The sequence below is a fragment of the Enhydra lutris genome, unplaced genomic scaffold, assembly GCF_002288905.1.
Source record: "Enhydra lutris kenyoni isolate GAN:26980312 unplaced genomic scaffold, ASM228890v2 scaffoldscaffold6, whole genome shotgun sequence".
In the NCBI taxonomy this organism is placed as follows: domain Eukaryota; kingdom Metazoa; phylum Chordata; class Mammalia; order Carnivora; family Mustelidae; genus Enhydra; species Enhydra lutris.
Genome location: NW_019154090.1, coordinates 11909780 through 11930182, shown reverse-complemented (window position 1 = coordinate 11930182; position 20403 = coordinate 11909780). Strand labels below are relative to the sequence as shown.

The 20403-nt window shown below is 40.7% G+C and overlaps 1 protein-coding gene across 2 annotated transcripts in view; it reads left to right on the top strand.

Annotated features, from left to right (window-relative positions):
- Positions 1-18791, top strand: part of LOC111141373 (chromosome segregation 1 like) — a 48026-nt gene extending 29235 nt beyond the window's left edge. Inside the window, exons 9-25 of one of the 2 annotated variants that reach the window (XM_022493866.1) lie at positions 295-462; positions 591-720; positions 2871-2936; positions 3420-3622; positions 4453-4537; positions 5995-6056; positions 8499-8635; positions 9753-9856; positions 11493-11590; positions 12872-13022; positions 13166-13374; positions 13757-13854; positions 13951-14036; positions 14589-14670; positions 15911-16057; positions 17048-17279; positions 18358-18791. In XM_022493866.1, the coding sequence (XP_022349574.1) occupies positions 295-462; positions 591-720; positions 2871-2936; positions 3420-3622; positions 4453-4537; positions 5995-6056; positions 8499-8635; positions 9753-9856; positions 11493-11590; positions 12872-13022; positions 13166-13374; positions 13757-13854; positions 13951-14036; positions 14589-14670; positions 15911-16057; positions 17048-17279; positions 18358-18447 (2148 nt within the window). In that variant the 3' untranslated portion in view covers positions 18448-18791. The remainder of the gene's footprint in view (positions 1-294; positions 463-590; positions 721-2870; positions 2937-3419; positions 3623-4452; positions 4538-5994; positions 6057-8498; positions 8636-9752; positions 9857-11492; positions 11591-12871; positions 13023-13165; positions 13375-13756; positions 13855-13950; positions 14037-14588; positions 14671-15910; positions 16058-17047; positions 17280-18357) is intronic. The other variant, XM_022493867.1, reaches the window with a different exon arrangement.
- Positions 18792-20403: the final 1612 nt, after the last annotated feature.

The following is a 20403-nucleotide window of genomic DNA, read 5'->3' as shown; positions in this document are numbered from 1 at the left end:
GTGTGATATGGTCTTTTATCATTCAGGTTTCTCTAGGAATATGTTATTTTCAATTGAATATGTAAGTATCTCGTAATTCAGCTACCAAAAGAAAAGTCTCTAATAGCTCCATGATTAATAAATGATAAGCATTTCATTTGTTTTTTATTTGAAATACTAAGTGAATCCATTGACGGTGGCATAATTGTAAATTAAACCCTAGGTTTTATTTTTAGTTTCAGGAATTACAGCTACTCTGTATTTATGGTAATTTTAAAGTTTTATATTTGAGTTTTCTGTTTTCTCGTATGTGAGGATGAAGAGGAAGCAGGCTTACTGGAGCTCTTAAAATCCCAGATTTGTGATAATGCTGCACTCTATGCACAGAAGTATGATGAGGAATTTCAGCGGTACTTGCCTCGTTTTGTCACAGCCATATGGAATTTACTAGTTACAACAGGTCAAGAGGTTAAATATGACTTGGTAAGATGGCGGTGGAGACGCATAATTAAGACATTCTCCCCCTACCTCCCCCAAGAAATAAATGATTCAGTTCTGCTGTTAAAAATATGCCTATTAAAAAAAATGCCTATTTTTGTGTTTCATTCCAGTTGGTAAGTAATGCAATTCAGTTTCTGGCTTCCGTCTGTGAGAGACCCCACTATAAGAATCTGTTTGAGGACCAGAACACGCTGACAAGTATCTGCGAGAAGGTTATTGTGCCTAACATGGAATTTAGAGGTAATTATAGCAAAGTCTAAAGCCTTTTCAGGAGATTAAAAACTTGGTTTTTTAAAGCATATATTAGTATAAATTTATTATTAAGTCTGCCCCATGTTGCTTTTTATAATACATGCAGTCTGATTTTTTATTGCTAATTAAAACTTCCTGTAGGTCTCTTATTCCCTATTTTCTAAACCAAGACAAGAAAAAAACAAGACAAGAAAAAAAAAAGTGGTATAAAAGACATTTGTGAGTGTTGCTGTAATGAGCTTTGTTTTATGTTGTAGAGCGTTTTTCACAGAAATATTGAATAAGGTAAAAAAAAAATTCTATTACATAGAGAAGAAAGTAAACCATCTAGGATCTCAGTTTAGGAAAGAATTTGGTTTTGTTTGATTTAGTGTTTAACTGAGGTAAATAGCTGTTGTGAAATAGTTGAGCGTGGAAGTGATTGATAACCTTTAAATGCAGAGCTGAAGCCCACTTAGTTTCTGATTAAGGTTAAGAGAGTCCCAAGACCGTATTTACATACAAATTGCCTTCTTACAGCTGGGAAGAACAGATAGTAAATGTGGAAGGAATTGTGTTTTATGTCAAAGTAATCATTAGGTCAGTGGTGCTCAAATTATCAGGAACTAAAAGGAATCAAGAACAATACAGTGTGAAGTTTTTTTTTGTTTTGTTTTGTTTTGTTTTTAAAGATTTTATTTATTTATTTGACAGACAGAGATCACAAGTAGGCAGAGAGGCAGGCAGAGAGAGAGGAAGGGAAGCAGGCTCCCTGCTGAGCAGAGAGCCCGATGCGGGACTCGATCCCAGGGATCATGACCTGAGCCGAAGGCAGCGGCTTAACCCACTGAGCCACCCAGGCGCCCTACAGTGTGAAGTTTTATTTCCTTTTGTGTTTTTGTAGAACTATAAAGGACAAATCATTTTGATGTTGTCTATTTTACTTTTTGTGGTTTGAAATGACTTTTATGAAGTAATGGTGATTATAGTTGTTAGGCTTTTTGTTTTTTTAACGTCCTTCCAGAAGAACAGAAAGTAGACATCCCTAGGTTGGGCCCAATGTTCAACTTTTTTTTTTTTTTTTTTAAAGATTTTACTTATTTGACAGACAGAGATCACAAGTAGGCAGAGAGTGGGGAAAGCAGGCTTCCTGCTGAGCAGAGAGCCTGATGTGGGGCTCGATCGCAGGACCCTGGGATCATGACCTGAGCTGAAGGCAGAGTCTTTAACCCACTGAGCCACCCAGGCGCCCCCCCCCTTTTTAAAAGATTTTATTTATTTATTTGAGAGAGAGAGAGACATGAGAGGGGAGAGGTCAGAGGGAGAAGCGGACTCCCTGCCGAGCAGGGAGCCTGATGTGGGACTCGATCCTGGGACTCCAGGATCATGACCTGAGCTGAAGGCAGTTGCTTAACCAATTGAGCCACCCAGGCGCCCCAACATTCAACTTTTGAAGTTGGTGGTAAAGTCTAATTCTGGGGACATGGTCACATTAGAACAAGTGAGCTGTGTGACTTACCTATTACCTCACCTTTAAGGGCGGCATTTGCTGTTCTTAAGTAATGATTAAGAATATATGATGTGTAGGGGTGCCTGGGTGGCTCTGTCGTTGAGCGTCTGCCTTTGGCTCAGGTCATGATTCCCGGGTCCTGGGATCAAGCCCCACATCGGGCTCCCTGCTCAGCAAGAACCCTGCTTCTCCCTCTCCTGTCCCCCTGCTTGTGTTCCTTCTCTCTCTGTCAAACAAACAAAATCTTAAAAAAAAAAAAAAAAAAAAAGACTATATGAAGTCGGGCACCTGGGTGGCTCAGTCAGTTAAGCGTCTGCCTTAGGCTCCGGTCATGATCTCAGGGTCCTGGGATCGAGCCCCACATTGGGCTCCCTGCTCAGCAGGGTGCCTGCTTCTCCCTCTCCCTCTGCCTGCCGCTCTGTCAGCTTGTGCTCTCTCTTTCTCTCTGTCAAATAAATGAATAAAATCTTAACATACATGCATATATATATATATACACACACACATACACGAAGCAGTCTTTTTTTGGGAAGGAACATTTTGCTGGAAAACATGGCAATTCTACATAGTCTTCTGTGTACTTCGCTGTGAAAGTACAATGACTTGTTATGTCTTTGGATGAGTAACTTGAAATGCCATTTCTTTGAAGCTGCTGATGAGGAAGCCTTTGAAGACAATTCTGAGGAGTACATAAGAAGAGATTTGGAAGGATCTGGTATGTATTTTGTTTTTAACTAAGTCTGACAGCAAAGCTCTTTTAAACTTGCTCTTTCTGGTCACTCTGGGGAGCAGTGGGAGTTGACACAACCGCCTTTACTCCTGTAACCTTGTACACCTTAAAGAGTGGCTGTTGTTTGAGCTTGAGTTCAATGTTGAATCACCTGTCTTCTCTTTTTTAATATGCTTATTAGTGTGTACTAATATGTACTTTAATATGCTTTATTTAATATGCATTTTTAAATTTAATATGCATATTTTAATATGCTTATTAGTGTGTACAGTACTACTACTGTAACCTTTTTAGTTCCCATTTTGTGTTTCTTGTGAACAAAAGAATTTTTTTTTTTTTTTTTTAAATTTTTTTTTTCCATTGTTGATGTTGCTAAGAGCGATCAGGTGACAATTTGTTGCCTTATAATCTTTGATCAGTTGGTTGGTGGATGTTTCTCCTATGATATATTTCCCTTTCATTTTATAGATATTGATACTAGACGCAGAGCTGCTTGTGATCTAGTACGAGGATTATGCAAGTTTTTTGAGGGACCTGTGACAGGAATCTTCTCTGGTTATGTTAATTCCATGCTGCAGGAATATGCAAAAAACCCATCTGTCAACTGGAAACACAAAGATGCGGCCATTTACCTAGTGACATCTTTGGCATCAAAAGCCCAAACACAGAAGGTGAATCTTTTCAATATAGTATTTTTCTAAAATAGACTTGGTGTGGTAACCACAGAAATCAGAACTAATACATTTCTGATGATACAGTCTACTTTGCTAGATAACCTATTAGTTCTGATTAGAATTTATGTAGTCTCCCAAGATGACTTTACATTGGTATATTAAGCACTTAATTTTCTTATGGACAGAAAACTGATAGATACCACAGTTGTTTCCTTAGCTGAGACTCAGTGTATATAATGTGCTAAATTTAAATTTAGCTTAAATTAGGGAGATTTCTTTATTGTCTATTAAAATAGTCTTGGTTTTTTATATTTAAGCAGTTTGTGAGTTGAAGTGTTCATCTCCATTTGTAACCTGTTATTTTAGAGGCGGATGAGGAGCAAACGGATGGGGCAGGGGAGCCTCTTAAGCAGGCTTTAGGGCTTACAACCTTGAGATCATGACCCAGGAATCAAGAGTCAGATGCTCAACCAACGAAGCTAACCAGGTGCCCCTATAACCTGTTTTTTTTAAAGTTGCCTGGGGCGCCTGGGTGGCTCAGATGGTTAAGCGGCTGCCTTCGACTCCAGTCGTGAACTCTGGGTCCTGGGATTGAGCCCCACGTCAGATTCCTTGGTCCGAGTTGTACTCTGCAACGAGTCTGCTTCTCCCTCTCCCTTTGCCTCTTCCACTGCTTGTGCTCTCTCTCCCTGTATCTTTCTCAAAAGAATAAATAAAATCTTAAAAATAAATACATAAAAGTTGCCTAAATTTTCTATGTTAATAGGTTGTGTTAGCTGTGTACAGGTATTTCATGTCATTTACCCTGTTAAAAATTTGTTTTTCAGCATGGAATTACACAAGCAAATGAACTTGTAAACCTGACTGAGTTCTTTGTGAATCACATTCTCCCTGATTTAAAATCAGCTAATGGTGAGTTTGTGAAAAAATTTTTTATGCCACTTATAAACACTTTTTACTTGAGGGTGTTTTTTGTTGTTGTTGTTCTTTTTTATATATTAATGTAATCTCTGTCCCCAACGTGTGGCTTAAACTCAAGACCATGAACATCAGGATTCACATGCTCTACTGACTGAGCCAGCCAGGCATCCCCGCATTACTGTTTTATACTACAAAATAAGTAACATTATGGCAAAAGTCATAGGGGCTCTATAGCACCATGATACTCAAAAAATTGGTTGCTATCCTTGTTGCAGTTCTTCGTGTTTTTTTTCTTTTAAGACTTTATTTATCTGAGAGAGAGAGAGAGAGAAAGCATGTGCAGAGGGAGAAGCAGACTCTGCTGAGCAGGGAAGCCCACCGTGGGGCTCCATCCCAGGACTCTGAGATAATGACCTGAGCTGAAGGCAGATGCTTAACCGAATAAGCCACCCAGGCGTCCCTGCAGTTACTTCTTTTATTGAATAAAATCTCAGATGGTTTCCCCAGATCGTACCTGGTTGCAATTAACTTTCTTTAAAGATGTTGCTTGTGTAGAAGGAAAACAGGAACAATTAAGACGAAATTGTAGCTCAGCTTCGTTATGCTGGCGCATACTCTAGGAATTATACTTGAGGTTTTTTCCCTTCTCATTCGAAAAATGAATTCGAAGAGAAAATGAAATAAAAAATTGAAGCAAATTTAAAGTACTTCAAACTGATAATTAAGGATAACTTCCTAAGTTTATGAAGGTATATTGGTCAAGATACATTATATATTTATTCCCTTTTTAAAAACCTATGGTGGGTGCCTGGGTGGCTCAGTCAGGTGTCTGTCTCTTCATCTCAGCTCAGGTCTTGGTCTCGGGGTCATGAGCTCCAGCCCTGCCTCGGGTTCCACGCAGGGCATGGGACCTACTTTATAAAAAAAAAAAAAACAAAACACCCATTTTTGTATGGAAATGTTAAACACACTGAAAGGGAGAATATTATAATGAACTTCCATGTTTTACTGTCCTCTAGCTTTAAGAATTTTAAGTAATTGACCAATATTCTGTCTGTTTTCACTAATTGATTTTCCCATTAGAGCACTTTACAGGAAATCCCAGCCAGTGCTTGCTTTGGCAGCACATATAATAAGGAAATCCCAGCCTGAGAGACATGTTTTTGATTCAGAATAGCTTCACTTCTAGTTTAGAGGTGACATGGTCATTAGCTTGTGGTCTAAATCATTTTTATTCAATTAATGTAAGTAGTAAATGCATGTTCATTTGTAATGAAACTTTACAAGGGGAAAAAACAAAATTAATCAATCTTACCAGAACAAATAGCTACATAGTAGAGCTTTATATAAGTAAGCTTCAATTACTTGACAAAAAATCTGATAATGTCACTATTCTGGGAGTAATAGTCCCTAGCACTTAAATAACTATGGTTTTATTTTTTTAATAGTGAATGAATTTCCTGTCCTTAAAGCTGATGGTATCAAATACATTATGATTTTTAGGAATCAAGTAAGTAGCTTTTGATTTATATGTTATATGCCACTTAATCTCTTAAGAGTTTTATTGTATACCAGCTTCTCTTCCCTTCTGTGCAATCCTACACGACATCCATGTCTAACAGAACAATACTTCTTAAGAACTTAGGATTGCAGACCATGCTTAATTTTCTCCTTTGTCTTAGAAATAATCATTATACAGTGATTTTCATAAAAAATTGGGATCCAAACAAGGTACACACATTGCTTATGGTTGATTATGTGTCTTGTCTTTCTTTTAAGATTTTTATTTATTTGAGAGCGAAAAAGTGTGCAGAAGCAAGGGGGAGGGGCAGAAAGAGAACCAGACTCCTCGCTGAGCAGGGAGCCCTACGTGGTCTCCATCCCAGGACCCGAGATGATGATTTGACCCCAAGGCAGGCACTTAACCTACTGAGCCATCCAGGTGCCCCTGTGTTGTCTCTTTATTTTATGACAGAGAGGACCTCCTTCCCCTTTCATATGCCTATAATTTTTGGAGAAACCTGTCATTTATCATGTAGTTTCTCACATTGTACTTTTAGCTGCTTGAGTTGTCAGGTGTGTTTACGGTTTTATTACATACTCGTTTCCACAGAAATTCTGTAGCATGCCACCGGTTTAAAACTTATTTATATAAATGATATGATGAAAGGCCTACGGATGTTGTCTTTTTTTTTTTTCCTAATTTTTTTTAAAGATTTTATTTATTTATTTGACAGACAGAGATCACAAGTAGGCAGAGAGGCAGGCAGAGAGAGAGAGGGAGAAGCAGACTCCCCGCTGAGCAGGGAGTCCAATGTGGGGCTCGATCCCAGGACCCCGGGATCATGACCCGAGCCAAAGGCAGTCGCTTAACAGACTGAGCCACCCAGGCGCCCCTAGTTCGTTTTTTTTTTATAGTTGTGTAGTATCCCATCATAAGAATAGCCACAGTTTATTTCCTGTGGGTGATTCTATAATTTCTTGACTTACAATTTTTATGTCTTTGGCACACATTTACCATGGTTACATGCAGCCTTGTGAAACTGTTCTACTTTATTTTTTAAAAGATTTACTTATTTGGGGCGCCTGGGTGGCTCAGTGGGTTAAGCCTCTGTCTTCAGTTCAGGCCATGATCTCAGGGTCCTGGGATTGAGCCCTTCATTGGGCTCTCTGCTTGGTGGGGAGCCTGCTTCCTCCTCTCCCTCTGTTTGCCTCTCTGCCTACTTGTGATCTCTCTGTGTCAAATAAATAAAATCTTAAAAAAAAATATATATATATTTATTTATTTACTTGAGAAAGAGAGAGAGCGTGCGTGTGCAGCAAGGGTCAGAGACACAGAGGAAGAGGGAGAGAGAGAGTCAAACAGACTCTGCCAAACGCGGAGCCTGATGTGGGGCTTGTTGTCATGACCCTAAGACCACCATCCGCACCAAGACCAAGAGTCACATACTCCGCCGACTGTGCCACCCAGGCACCCTGCAGCTGCTTTATTTTAAAGAGTAATGAGTGGGAATTCTAAATGTTAAGACTTTATTTATTTATTTGAGAGAGAGAGAGGGAGCCCGATGTGGGACTCAGTCCCAGGACTCTGAGATCATGACCTGAGTTGAAGGCAGTTGCTTAACCAACAGAGCCACCCAGGTGCCCGGGAATTCTAAATGTTTAGAGGTTTCTCCCTCCCTCACTCCCTTCCTTCCTTTCTCTCTTGCTCTCTCTTTTTTTTTTCCCTTTAGAGTAGGCTTCATACCCAGCATGGAGCCCAACATGGGGCTTGAACTCATAACCCTGAGATTTAAGACCTGACCTGAGATCAAGAGTCAGGTGCTCAACTGCCGGAGCCACCCAGGCACCCCTAGAAGTTTCTAATGAAGATTACTATTATTTTTGTACCACCCCCTTTTTTTTTAGAAGAGAAAATGAGGCACAGACGGCTTAAGTGACTTCTCCAAGAAATGCCTGCTAGTGAAAAGTAGTTCTTAGTGAAATCATAGTTTGCCTGTCCATAATATTACATTACTTTATGGTATGTTTTTTTAAAAGATTTATTTATTTATTTGACAAACAGAGATCACAAGTAGGCAGAGAGGCACCCAGAGAGAGAGGAAGGGAAGCAGGCTCCCCGCTGAGCAGAGAGCCCGACGGGGCTCGATCCCAGGACCCTGGGATCGTGACCCGAGCTGAATGCAAAGGCTTTAACCCACTGAGCTACCTAGGCGCCCCTATGGTATATGTTTTTATCTGAAAGATTTTCCTCTGACCTTAGTTTAATGTTCAGAGGAAGAGAACTGTAAAAGTGAATGTGAATTGAGCCATTACATGGAGGCAGAAGTTTCTATTTCTCAGCCGTCTGGTCTCCCATTGTAACAGCTGAAAAAACACACATTCCAAGATCAGCAAGGCCTTCTAAGTTCACATCGTTGAGTTAAAGCATGCATATTACTCTGTTTTTCAGGTACCAAAAGAACATCTTTTAGTCTCTATTCCTCTCTTGATTAATCACCTTCAAGCTGAAAGTATTGTTGTTCATACTTACGCGGCACATGCTCTGGAGAGGCTGTTTACCATGAGAGGCCCTAACAGTACCACTCTGTAAGTGTCTGACTCCAAGCAGTTATTTTTTTCAGCTAGGGTGGGAACTTTCTGGTCAAAGTTCTCTTTGACTGTATTCATAATGTCATTAGTAGTTGGAAAATAAATGTATACTTTTCCCTCATTTAATTATTTCTGTGTCTCAGTCCAAAAGGATGAGGCCATATGCTAAAAATAGATACGCTATGACAAAAAATTAAATAGGAAATTGGAGCAAAGGACAATAATGGGGTGAGATTCTAAAAAGAAATGTGTATCCAAGGATCGTGTACAGGAGTCAAGGAAACTCCTGAAATTTGTGCGTCTCCTTGCAACCAAGGCATCGAGGGCGACGTGGTGAGTTAAAATTTTCAGTGTCCTTGAGATTAAAATGAAATAGTAACTCAGAAGGCAGCTCAGAAACTGGCCTTCATTAAGGGAGTATTCTTAGTAACATCATGCGACAGAGGTTTTTTATGTGGCTGTTTTTGCATTATTACTCTGTGTGGACATTGCTCACAACTGAGTGGAAGTAGTTCTCTAGGGTCCCAGACAGTAGCTCTTCTGGCCTGAGCCAAGGAGAAAATGTAGAGGAATGGACAGTCTGCATGTCTTTCAGGCCATACTGAAGCAGTGTTATTTCTTGAAACTGAGCTTTTGTTAAGAGATGGAAAACAGTTCTAGGTTCTTTTCTTCATCAAGAACTTGAAGTGTAGATATTCTTAGAGCCAATTAAGGGTTGAAAGGACATCCTTTGAGGTGAGTCAAACCAGTACCTGTCTTCAGGCCCACAACTCATGCAGAATTTATGCGCCTGCTCCAGGAAAAGGAGATGACTGAGACCCCCAGGGTCTGAGCTCTGTTCTCAGTGGTGATAGTTATGACCCAAGGGTGACCCGAACAGCTTTAGATAATGTCAGGTTTGCCTGGATTTCGGTTTGTGTTTGATCCCAGATGTGCCTTTTTAGGAATTTAACATAAACACATGTAAACAGTTACTTAAGGTATCTGTTGATTGTGAGTGGTGGGAGATGGCTCGCTTTATGCCAAGAAGTGTGATTTAGTGGTTGCCCAAGAGTATTCCAGAGTGATCAGCTCCAGAGGTGGCAGTGACTGAAAGCTGTTTTTTCATCTATAGCTTTACAGCCGCAGAAATCGCACCGTTTGTTGAGATTCTGCTAACAAACCTTTTCAAAGCTCTCACACTTCCTGGCTCTTCAGAAAATGAATATATTATGAAAGGTAGGCCGTTTCCCGGGTGTAAAGAATATAAGAATCCCATCTCCGATTACAGGGGTGAATGCTCTGAGTTGTATTTCAGGTTACGTAGTCAGTGAACCAGATACTGTTGGCTAAGCATTAGGTTGGTTTAGATATTTTTAAATGGAAAAATTTTTTGTTTATTGTTAACAGTGTTTTCAGAGAAAAAAAATTACCTAGTTTGATATAGAACTCCTCTTGTTAAAGAAAAAGTAGCAAACTCCCTTTTTCTTTACCTAAATTGACTTTCTTGAGGGTGGAGATCAGATCAGACATTCGTCGATGGCATGTTAGGCTAGGTCGCGGCGTGAAACCTGGGTGCACATGCTGTAGGCTCCACAAGCATCTGCCTCCGTAGAGCTACTGCCAAGAACACCGGCAGCTGTAAACAGCTCCTGCGGCTACTTGGGAGAGCGTCGTGGGGACGGCTCTGACTAGGGGCAAGTCTTCGTCACTGTCGCACTCCAGTAGCCTGTGTCTGACTCAGGAAATACTTTTCAAACAAACTGTCCCTGATGCTGGGTCTGGCCCCCTGGGGTATGGGGTGTGCGTGTGCGCGTGTGTGTGTGTGTGTACACGTGTGTAAGTGTGTTTATATGTGTGGATAAGAGTGTGTCTCGGTGTGTATTTGTGTGTGTGTGTGTTCGGCACCGTATTTCTCTGACGGTGATGTGTGACTGCTGTTTAACGTTTGTTTCTGTGAGTTTGAGTCTCGTTACTGTGCTCCTAGGGTGTGCGAGAGCACCCGGATGTAACACCCTCTCAGTGATACCATTGGAGGAGTGAGTGAACGGACTCTGCCCGCCAGAGGAGGGGCACTGATCTATCCTCAAACCCCTTGACCCAGCTCAGGCACAGCTTTCTCTAGGGAGGGATGCCCAATGCTCAGCTAGCTGGGAGAGGAGTCTGGCTCAGGTGGAAGAAACATGGTCAAATTTAGGAGGCAAAAGAGGCTAACTTTCTTTCCTCTGTGCCTGACATGCAGTAACTGCTGTACTTGGTAAATATCTGTTCTACTTGTGCAGAACATTATGTACATTTTTAGCTGAATAATGTGTCTGTTGCCCATGCCGAATATTGTTAAGCATCTGTTGATGAGCACTGTTCTTGTAGCGTGGACCCTCTGTAGCTTTGTATGTGTTTTTAGATTTTTCTCGGGCTCCCAGTCTCTCTTTTTGGAGGGAGACGGGCAGATAGATGGTCTTCTCTCAGTTTTTGGTAGGCTGTGATGTTGTCCTTTAGGCCGGGGCTAAACATCACCTGCCCCTGATTTTCTAGATGAAAGAGGCTAGAGACTGTACTCCCTTCCCGCTCCTCCCTTCCCCATTGTACCACTTCCTCCTTCTCAGTGTTTGCCTCTTTCGTCACTCATTATTTCTTACTGTCCCTTTTTCCTTTTAAGCCTTAGGCTTTCTGAAAGCTAATGGGCGCAATTTTGAAAGGAAAGGCAATTTAGATTGTTTTTAAATATAGACAGCTATCTGGGGATTGCTTAAGGGTCTTAAAATTTTGGTGATGAGTTTGTGGACTGTTGTGTTTTTGTTTTTGTTTTTTTCCCCTAATCACTGTTTTGTTTTGAATTTTAACTATTTGTTCTTGCTGTTTTTATATTTTACAGCTATCATGAGAAGTTTTTCCCTCCTACAAGAAGCCATAATCCCCTACATCCCTACCCTCATCACTCAGCTTACACAGAAGCTATTAGCTGTTAGTAAGGTAACAAGACCAGTTTTAAAAGTACAGTTGATTTTTAACTTATACTCTAAACTGTTTGAGCCTCAGAACTCTCTGGCAGTAGGTCAGGCTTAGGAAAAGTTCTCTGGATTCTTGCTGACCAACAGATAAGTACTTTTTAAAAGTTTGGAGAGGTATTAGATTGGAGACAGTGCAGCACTTAATATTAAGTGTAGGCCCAGAAACTTTAAAACATTTCATTTGAATTACTCTTATTTAAAAAGTAACATGTTTCACTGAATAAAATTGAGAAAGTACAGATAACTGATCTGAAATGATCTTAGATGGAGGAAAGCAGGTTTTGTACCAAGTGGACACAAAAAGGGCTTACTCCATCTCTTATAAAATGGTGCAGTCCCTTGTGCCGGGTCTCCTTTACTCTTATTTCCCCCAAGTAAAGTCCATTCCTTTGATCAAAAATTTCATAGATACTTTGATTCATATTTATTAATACTAAGACTTAGAAAATTAAAGTCAGCTTAAGGTTGCCAAAATTCATTTTGAGAGTCCTGTTCCTAATTATGGAAAAAGAGATAAATTTTTAGAACTATTATAGGGACTTTGGATAACTGATCATTTTCCCACTGAGTTCTGGTAAGGGTGTTAGACTGCTTTGAACCATGGGTGATTGAGAGAGAAGAGACATTGGGTCTCCCCCTGTCCCCCACCCGAATCTTCTGAGTTCATCAACTGCGAATGGTAGCCTTCCAAGAAGGATTTCGTTTGATGGAAAATAGGGTTATGTTGCCTTAAAAATTGAAAACCACTGATAGAAAGTAGTGTCACTCTGTAGATACAGACATTGAGACCTACAGAGGTTAAGGCTTGCCTAGGGTCTCACATAAGGCTGGTGCATAGCCAGGACTTACATGTCCTTGCTCATTTCTTCCACCACTGCTTACAGGGATGGCTCTAGGAGAGCACATGGGTTTAAGACAAGTTCCTTATAGCGCTGGGAACTGAAGCTTGTGTAGTCGTCTCCCTGTGACTCGAGTTATTTTTCATAGTGGACTTTTGCCCTTAAAAAAAAAAAAATCCAAAGAAAGAGGCTTTAGTGTGTATTGTTTATTTTCTGAAATTTAAAGTCCATATAAAACTTTAACATATATGCAGGCAAGCATAATTGATGTGTTTTTTAATACTGATTTTTTTAAGAGAGGGCCTCTCATTGCGCTTTAGAAAGGACAGGTGTGTGTGTTTTGGATATTTAATATAGTCATTTGAATTATTGGAGAGCGGTAAGCTTTCTGTTTTTAATTTCAGAACCCAAGCAAACCTCACTTTAATCACTACATGTTTGAAGCGATCTGTTTGTCCATACGAATAACTTGTAAAGCTAACCCTGCTGCTGTTGTAAATTTTGAGGAGGCTTTGTTTCTGGTGTTTACTGAAATTTTACAGAATGATGTACAAGGTAAGTTAAAAGAAGTTATTTTCTTTCTTACTGAATGAAGCTATTAAAGTGGCTAATAAAATGCAGCCTGCCTGTGAGGGATGTGCCTTTTTGTGGGCGTCATTCGTCACGAAGCTGACAGCTGGTTTTACTTTTATCAACAGAATTTATCCCGTACGTCTTTCAAGTGATGTCTTTGCTTCTGGAAACACACAAAAATGATATCCCGTCGTCTTATATGGCCTTATTTCCTCATCTCCTTCAGCCAGTGCTTTGGGAAAGAACAGGAAATATCCCTGCTCTAGTGAGGCTTCTCCAGGCGTTCTTAGAACGTGGTTCAAACACGATAGCGAGTGCTGCGGCCGACAAAATTGTGAGTGGGACTTACTTTGATGTGACTCATTTTGTGAGGTAGCGGAGAGAAACTGAGGCGGCAGAGTTTCCTTAATTTAAAATATAACAAAGTAGTTAGTAGAAAATATTAATGTATATTTTATTACAATTAGATATCCTTTAATTATCTCCATGGTAGAAAATAAAAAAGTAGAGCCAGATAGGTTAATTTCAAGAACTTTAAGGCTCATTGTGATGGGATATTTTCTCTCTCCACTTTAAAAGCAGGAACAGAAGCGCAACGTTGATCATTGTAGCGTACAGCCTTTTCCAGAACATCGCCTGTCAGATAACAGCGTCACTTTGGGAATAGTTAATCCTTGCCTCTTTAACTGAGTATTATTTGATCTAATTTGTTGTAGCCTGGGTTATTAGGTGTCTTCCAGAAGCTAATTGCATCCAAAGCCAATGACCACCAAGGTTTTTATCTTCTAAACAGTATAATAGAGCACATGCCTCCGTGAGTATGAGTCCAACCCCCGCTGTATGATTAGCAAGGACTGTGGTTACTCAGGCGATGCTGACTTATATATTGTTGCTTTTATACCTTCTTTAGTGAGTCCGTTGATCAGTACAGGAAGCAAATCTTCATTCTACTATTCCAAAGACTTCAGAATTCCAAAACAACAAAGTTTATCAAGAGTAAGTAAAATCATTTAAGCATCTGCCTTCCGCTCTGGTCATGATCCTGAAGTCCTAGGATTGAGCCCCGTATCGGGCTCCCTTTTCTGGTAGGAAGCCTGCTTCCCCCTCTCCCTCTGCCTGGTCCCCGTCTTGTGCTCTCGCTCTTGCTGTCAAATAAAGAAATAAAATCTTAAAAAAAAAAAAAAAAAAAAGTGAGATCATTTGGCTCTTCTTACAGAAATAAGGAAAGTAGTTAAAACCTTTAGCCTTTATGGTTACATATAAACGTTTTATCAGTTATAAGCTTTTTCTGTAAAATATTTTAAGATGTTTGTATTCTCCAAATACTAAGTCACTTTCAAATATATTGTGTTCCAAAGGTTAGTTTCTGAGTTCAGATACCAAATTTTTTGTCTGTACTATATGTTAATTGTATAATAAAGCCAAATACTGACGCCAGAGTTAGCCGTTGGGTTAATGACGATGTCTGTCTCACATGGCAGATGTGGCGAGCTGCGTGTTCAGTGCATTGAGTCCTCTGTACTGATACTCTGCATCTCCTTTCCACAGGTTTCTTAGTCTTTATTAACTTGTATTGCATAAAATACGGGGCACTGGCACTGCAAGAAATATTTGATGGCATACAACCAAAGTAAGTTTGTTTTTATTACTTAGGGTATTTTGTTTTTTAAAGCAAAAAAAAAAAAAAAAAAAAAAAAAACTCTTTTAGCACCAACCAGCATTTCTATTTTATGGATGGTTTTTAGTTCTTGGTGGAGCTACAGTATCTTTGTAGTTTTCAAAATATTCTTAGGACTGTTGAGTTGCAAATAAGAAAATCCCTACAAACATTTTTCTAACTCCTACCCCCACCTTCTGCATAGCTGGTGTTCTGTGTGATTCTTGATGGTTGGTGCTGTCCCCAGGAGCCTGCCTTTGTTAAAGCCAGTAGCGCGATTTTGCAGAAGAAAGTCTTTGCTTTTCACTTAGTGTATATACAGAGAATCTAGTTAAGTGGGATTTCCCATTTCATAGGGAAGGAAAGATAGAAAAAAATGACAAGAGAAATTTTGGAGAAAAAAGACAAATGAGATCCATGTATTGGTCTTATATCAAAAAAATACCAGATCGACTGAGATGTAAAAAATGAACTAACCTGAAAAAGTAGTACCAGAAAATATGGTTTCCAGCTGCAGAGGTCCGTGAGGAAATCGGTTTCAGGACCTGCTAGTGGGAGAGGTAAATTGGTGTGCTCATATAAAGCAAAAAAACATGCACTCTTCACCTAGAGCATTAAAATGTCCAGTATCTTCGATACCCTCTGTTTCCACTTCAGGTAATTCTAGTGAAGTGGAAACTGAGGATTTTACATTGTTCAGTATCATGAAAAACTTTGCTTTTAGGATTGTTTGCAACAACATATTAGAATTGTTGGCTAAATAATTTTTATAATACAGCCATTAACGTTTATATCCTTATATATATGTTAAGTACAGGATATTGGGAAGTTTATAATCCAGTAATGTTAAAACTAGTTATTACTGGATAGTGGTGTGATGGGTAATTCTTTTTCTTCTTTCTGTTAACTAATTTTTCAAAGACTTTTTGAGTAAACAACAAACAAACCATGAGACTGAAAAGTGGCTGAGAAGATTTCACATGAGCACAGATTGTAGTATTTCACAGAAGTTGCTGGCAGCGCTCGGCCACAGGGTCAAGGTTTGGGGTTTCTTTGTGGCTTTGTCATCTCCATTTCTCTGCCATTCAGCTGACCAAAAATAGTAGCCCCGTTATTCTGGATTTTATTCTATTCCTAAGGAGTCAGTGTAAATAACATCTAAGCATTTCACAGTTATTAATTATAGTGATAGTTTAATATTCTATTTTAATAGAATGTTTGGAATGGTTTTGGAAAAAATCATTATTCCTGAAATTCAGAAGGTATCTGGAAACGTAGAGAAAAAGATTTGTGCAGTTGGCATAACGAAATTGCTAACGGAATGTCCCCCAATGATGGACACGGAGTATACCAAGCTATGGTAAGTACTCTAAACTTGTTGGGAATTACAGCTTCCTTCCCTTATGACTGCAAAATAAAACAAGCTGATTCTCCTGAAGGCTGAGAATTCGATTCTTTTTTTTTTTTTTTCTTTAAAGATTTTATTTATTTGACAGAGATCACAAGTAGGCAGAGAGGCAGGCAGAGAGAGAGGAGGAAGCAGGCTCCCCGCTGAGCAGAGAGCCCAATGCGGGGCTCAATCCCAGGACCTTGAGACCATGACCTGAGCCAAAGTCAGAGGCTTAACCTACTGAGCCACCCAGGCGCCCTGAGAATTCGATTCTGATCGCAGGTTCTCTACTAGCAACCATCAGATCCAAGACAGGACATGTGGGTCCTTTTGGGCCTCAAAAGAGGTTTCCTGATTCTTAACTTTATCAGAGGGGGTTCATGTGCCCCTTTGAGAATCTGGTGAAAGTCGCTGGTCTGCATGCTCTCTAGGAGTGTTCATGACAGACGCCCAACTAATTGGCTTAAATCTTCAAGTGGAGAAACTGAATAGGCTAAGAGAGGATCTTATGTGCTTGTGCCCCGTGACTGGTGTTCCTGACTTTTCTGGACATGTTGCGAGAACCTTGCCTCAATTTCGGTTCGCTCAGGCACACTCTTCCAGAAAGGGATCTGATGATTTGAGGCCCGTTTCTTCTAACTTTGAGCAGCAGTGAATCTCTGGTTTGGCTTCAGTCACATGGCCTTCTGCTTGGGCAGTGGGTCACACAGCCATCTGGACAGCTCTGGAGCCAGCGTTAGTTTCCGAAAGGGAAATTGGCATGCTGTGGCCAAAAAGAAGAGAAGAGCGGTGTTGGAGGACAGGTGTGAGAACCGGTGTCCCATCTTCCATTTCAAAGGTCCCTTCCACCTCTTGAGACTGTGGCTCTGTGGTTTGTGTCTCTGAGGAGTTGCTGCTGCTTCTTTGGATCTTCAGAAGTATTCGCTTAATCTTTTGTCTGCTTGTTTGCTTCAAATCCAGGACTCCTTTATTACAGTCTCTGATTGGCCTTTTTGAGTTACCAGAAGATGATACCATTCCTGATGAAGAACACTTTATTGACATAGAAGATACACCAGGGTATCAGACCGCCTTCTCCCAGCTGGCATTTGCTGGGAAAAAAGAGCATGATCCTGTCGGTCAGCTGGTGAACAACCCCAAAATTCACCTGGCACAGTCGCTTCACAAGCTTTCTACTGCTTGTCCAGGAAGGGTGAGTGTGCTGTCCAAGAACTCTGATTAACGAACCCCTTTCTGGGAAGGCAAGAAGGTACTATTAGGCCTTAATTTTCTTTAGTTAAAATGATGTGTGCTATAAGTAGATTTTAAACAAATGACTTTGGGAATAAGAACAAAGCAAGAGATACAACGCCCCTCACCTCTCTACACTTTTTAAGTTTTATTTATTTAAGTCATCTTCACACCTGACATGAGGCTTGTACTCACAGCTCCCAAGATCAGGAGTCACATATGCTCCGACTGAGACAGCCAGGCACTCTAAAAAGTTTTGAATAGAAATGTATTTATTTCCCAGAGTGAAATAATTCTTCTGTTAAAATGTAGGCTTTTTTTTTTTTTTTTAAGATTTTATTTATTTATTTAACAGATCACAAGTAGGCAGGGAGGCAGTCAGAGAGGGAGGAGGAAACAGGCTCCCTCCTGAGCAGAGAGCCTGATTCGGGGCTCAATCCCAGGACCCTGAGATCATGACCTGAGCCAAAGGCAGAGGCTTAACCCACCGAGTCACCCAGACGCCCTAAATCTAGGCATTTTTTTAAATTAACTGCAGCATACTCAAATACTGGATTATGGAGTAAACATAATGGCTGGAGAGTTGCATTATCCAGCACCTTTACAGAACAGAGCCTTGTAGAGTATCTGAGAAAAATGTCTATTTTTCAGTGTTTTTTATTATGGCAACATTCAAACTCCTAGAAACCACATAACGAACCTTCACATGCTGACCTTCGAACATCACCAGTATTCTGCCATTCTCGTTGCACCTGTTTCACCTCTAGGTACTTCATCACGCATCACTAACCAGTAAGGACTTGGTTTTTTTAAGTCCCCACAATGCCACTACCACACGGAACGGCAGTGATGCCCTACGGCTCTGCTTTTTAGGCCTGTCCAGATCTGAAGGCATAAAGCGGCTGAGATCGTGAGCATCCCTGCAGGAGGGCCTGGCGGCTCACCGCCCTTCCCCAGCTCTGGGGGTGCTCCAGAAGGTGGGGGCTTGTGTTGGCTTGTTAGGATCTCCCGACAACCAGCGTGTTTCCAATCTCTCGTAGGTTCCATCGATGGTGAGCACCAGCCTCAACGCGGAAGCGCTCCAGTATCTCCAAGGGTACCTTCAGGCGGCCAGTGTGACACTGCTTTGAACTGCCTTTTCCAGATTGGCTAAGCCCAGGATGGTTTCTGAGGAAATCACACAGACGTCTGAGCACAGCTGCATTAAAGCAAGTTTTCCTTTTGAACTTGTCACAAATTCCATCTTCTAAAGAATATTAAATGTTGCTTTAAGCTGAACCGTGAGCACATTAGATGGTTTGTGTGATCATAAGTAGAAGTGGGTGACTTTCCAGTTCGCAGCTTCCAGGGACAGGTGTTAGTTCAGCATAGGACCATGAGTTGAGCATTTGCACTGTTGGGATAACGTTAAAATTTTGATGGACACTGAGCGTGGAGACTTTTTTCTGTTACTAAATCGTTTTGTTTTGAGGCATCATTTGTGTTTCTCCTCCTTTGTATTTTTGTTTGTTTCCTTAAGCTTTTATTGGAAATGTGAAGTAAGTAAAGAATCACTGGTGTAACTTGCCAAGAAACGCACATTTCATAGTTTTAAATCTAATCAAAAAATTTTTAAAAAGCCCTCAAATATGTATCTAAGAATATCTTAAAGACCAGGTTTTTGGTGCTGATACTATTATTATGAATTTCTTTAAATAACTGAAATTCAAACTCAGATTAGTCTTTTCCTTACCAGGGAAAAGGAGACATTGACATAGGTTTGGGGCTTTTCTATTTGAACTTTTCTGGACCTGTTTCTAGGAGGCAGCACGAACTCTGGGCCAGATGGCTCCCTCCATGGTCAGGGAAAAAGGCCCTGCCTGACTCCATGAGGCTCTTGTGCACGTTGGGCGGCACAGGTGTTTGCCCCTTCGAGAGTGTCTGTCTTCCTGCAGACTGGCGGTTCCTTGGAACTTGAAAGCGCAGCATGTTAGAACCTGAAGTCTGAGATGAGCCATGGGAGTGGGTATACACTAGCAAATGAGGCTCCCTGGGCAGGTTCTAGAACAGTTCGTTTTTAGGGAGTAATCAGACTATCACAACTGAGGGGCATAGTTTACTTCTGCTGGAATTGTCCGTTTGGTGCAGATTAAACAGAAATCTCATTCTGCACAATTCAGTGGTTTCTTTTAAAAATCAGGCACCTGACTTGGATATTTTTCTCAACACGTGTAGTGTTGTGTGAGAAACCCTCCAGCTTAGCCAATCGAAGTGTTTTTGTACTAGTCTACTCTATTTTTGTCTTGCCATAGTAATGGAAGCATTAAATCATATGTTACTATTTAAATGATCAGGACAGGATACTGAGATAGTATTGGGATCTACTTTTGAAGTATAATTTAATACAGGTAAGAAATCCGGAATGGAAAACAGTTGGTGATGAGGGTTTCTGTTTGCTGCTTACCTGAGCTCCCAGCGCCCCTGCCTGGCACGGTGCGGGTAAAGCTCTGGGTGAGCAGTTTGGTACCTACACCGCAGATGCTGCCTCGGAGAACCCTTGGTTCAGCGTCTCAGCCCCGGAGGACTGAGGTTGTGGATTTTTTCCTTAATACGACAGAGAAGACGGTTTGTCTTTGTAAATACGCCTTTTCAAATAGTTTCTGAACAGAGAGACTGGTACCTTCCTTTTTCTTTGGCACAAGTCATTAATTCTGCTGAGGTTTAAAAATGCTTTAAATGGAGGTTTCTTACTCCATCATCTAAGAGTTTACCCAGCTTTTAAAGATTTTGAGCTGGTGTGTAGTGAGTTTTTGACAGGCCTTATTAGTGACTTTCTCGGTGGTGCCAGTTCGTTGCAGACAGAGCTGGGCTCATACTTTGAGATCAGGCCAAGCTGGGTTTGAATTACTCTGCACCTGCATGTGTGACCTTAAGCAGATGACTCAGCCTCTCCACTTTGATTTCTTTTGCAAAATGAGAAGAATCACCTTCAGATGGTTGTGAGATATAAAAGACATACGCAAAGTGAGTGTTAGTAAGTAAAAGCAGGATCTGTTTAGGGTGAGCTCGGGGGGCACGCGGGGGTTGCCTTGGAGGAAGCGTTTCTG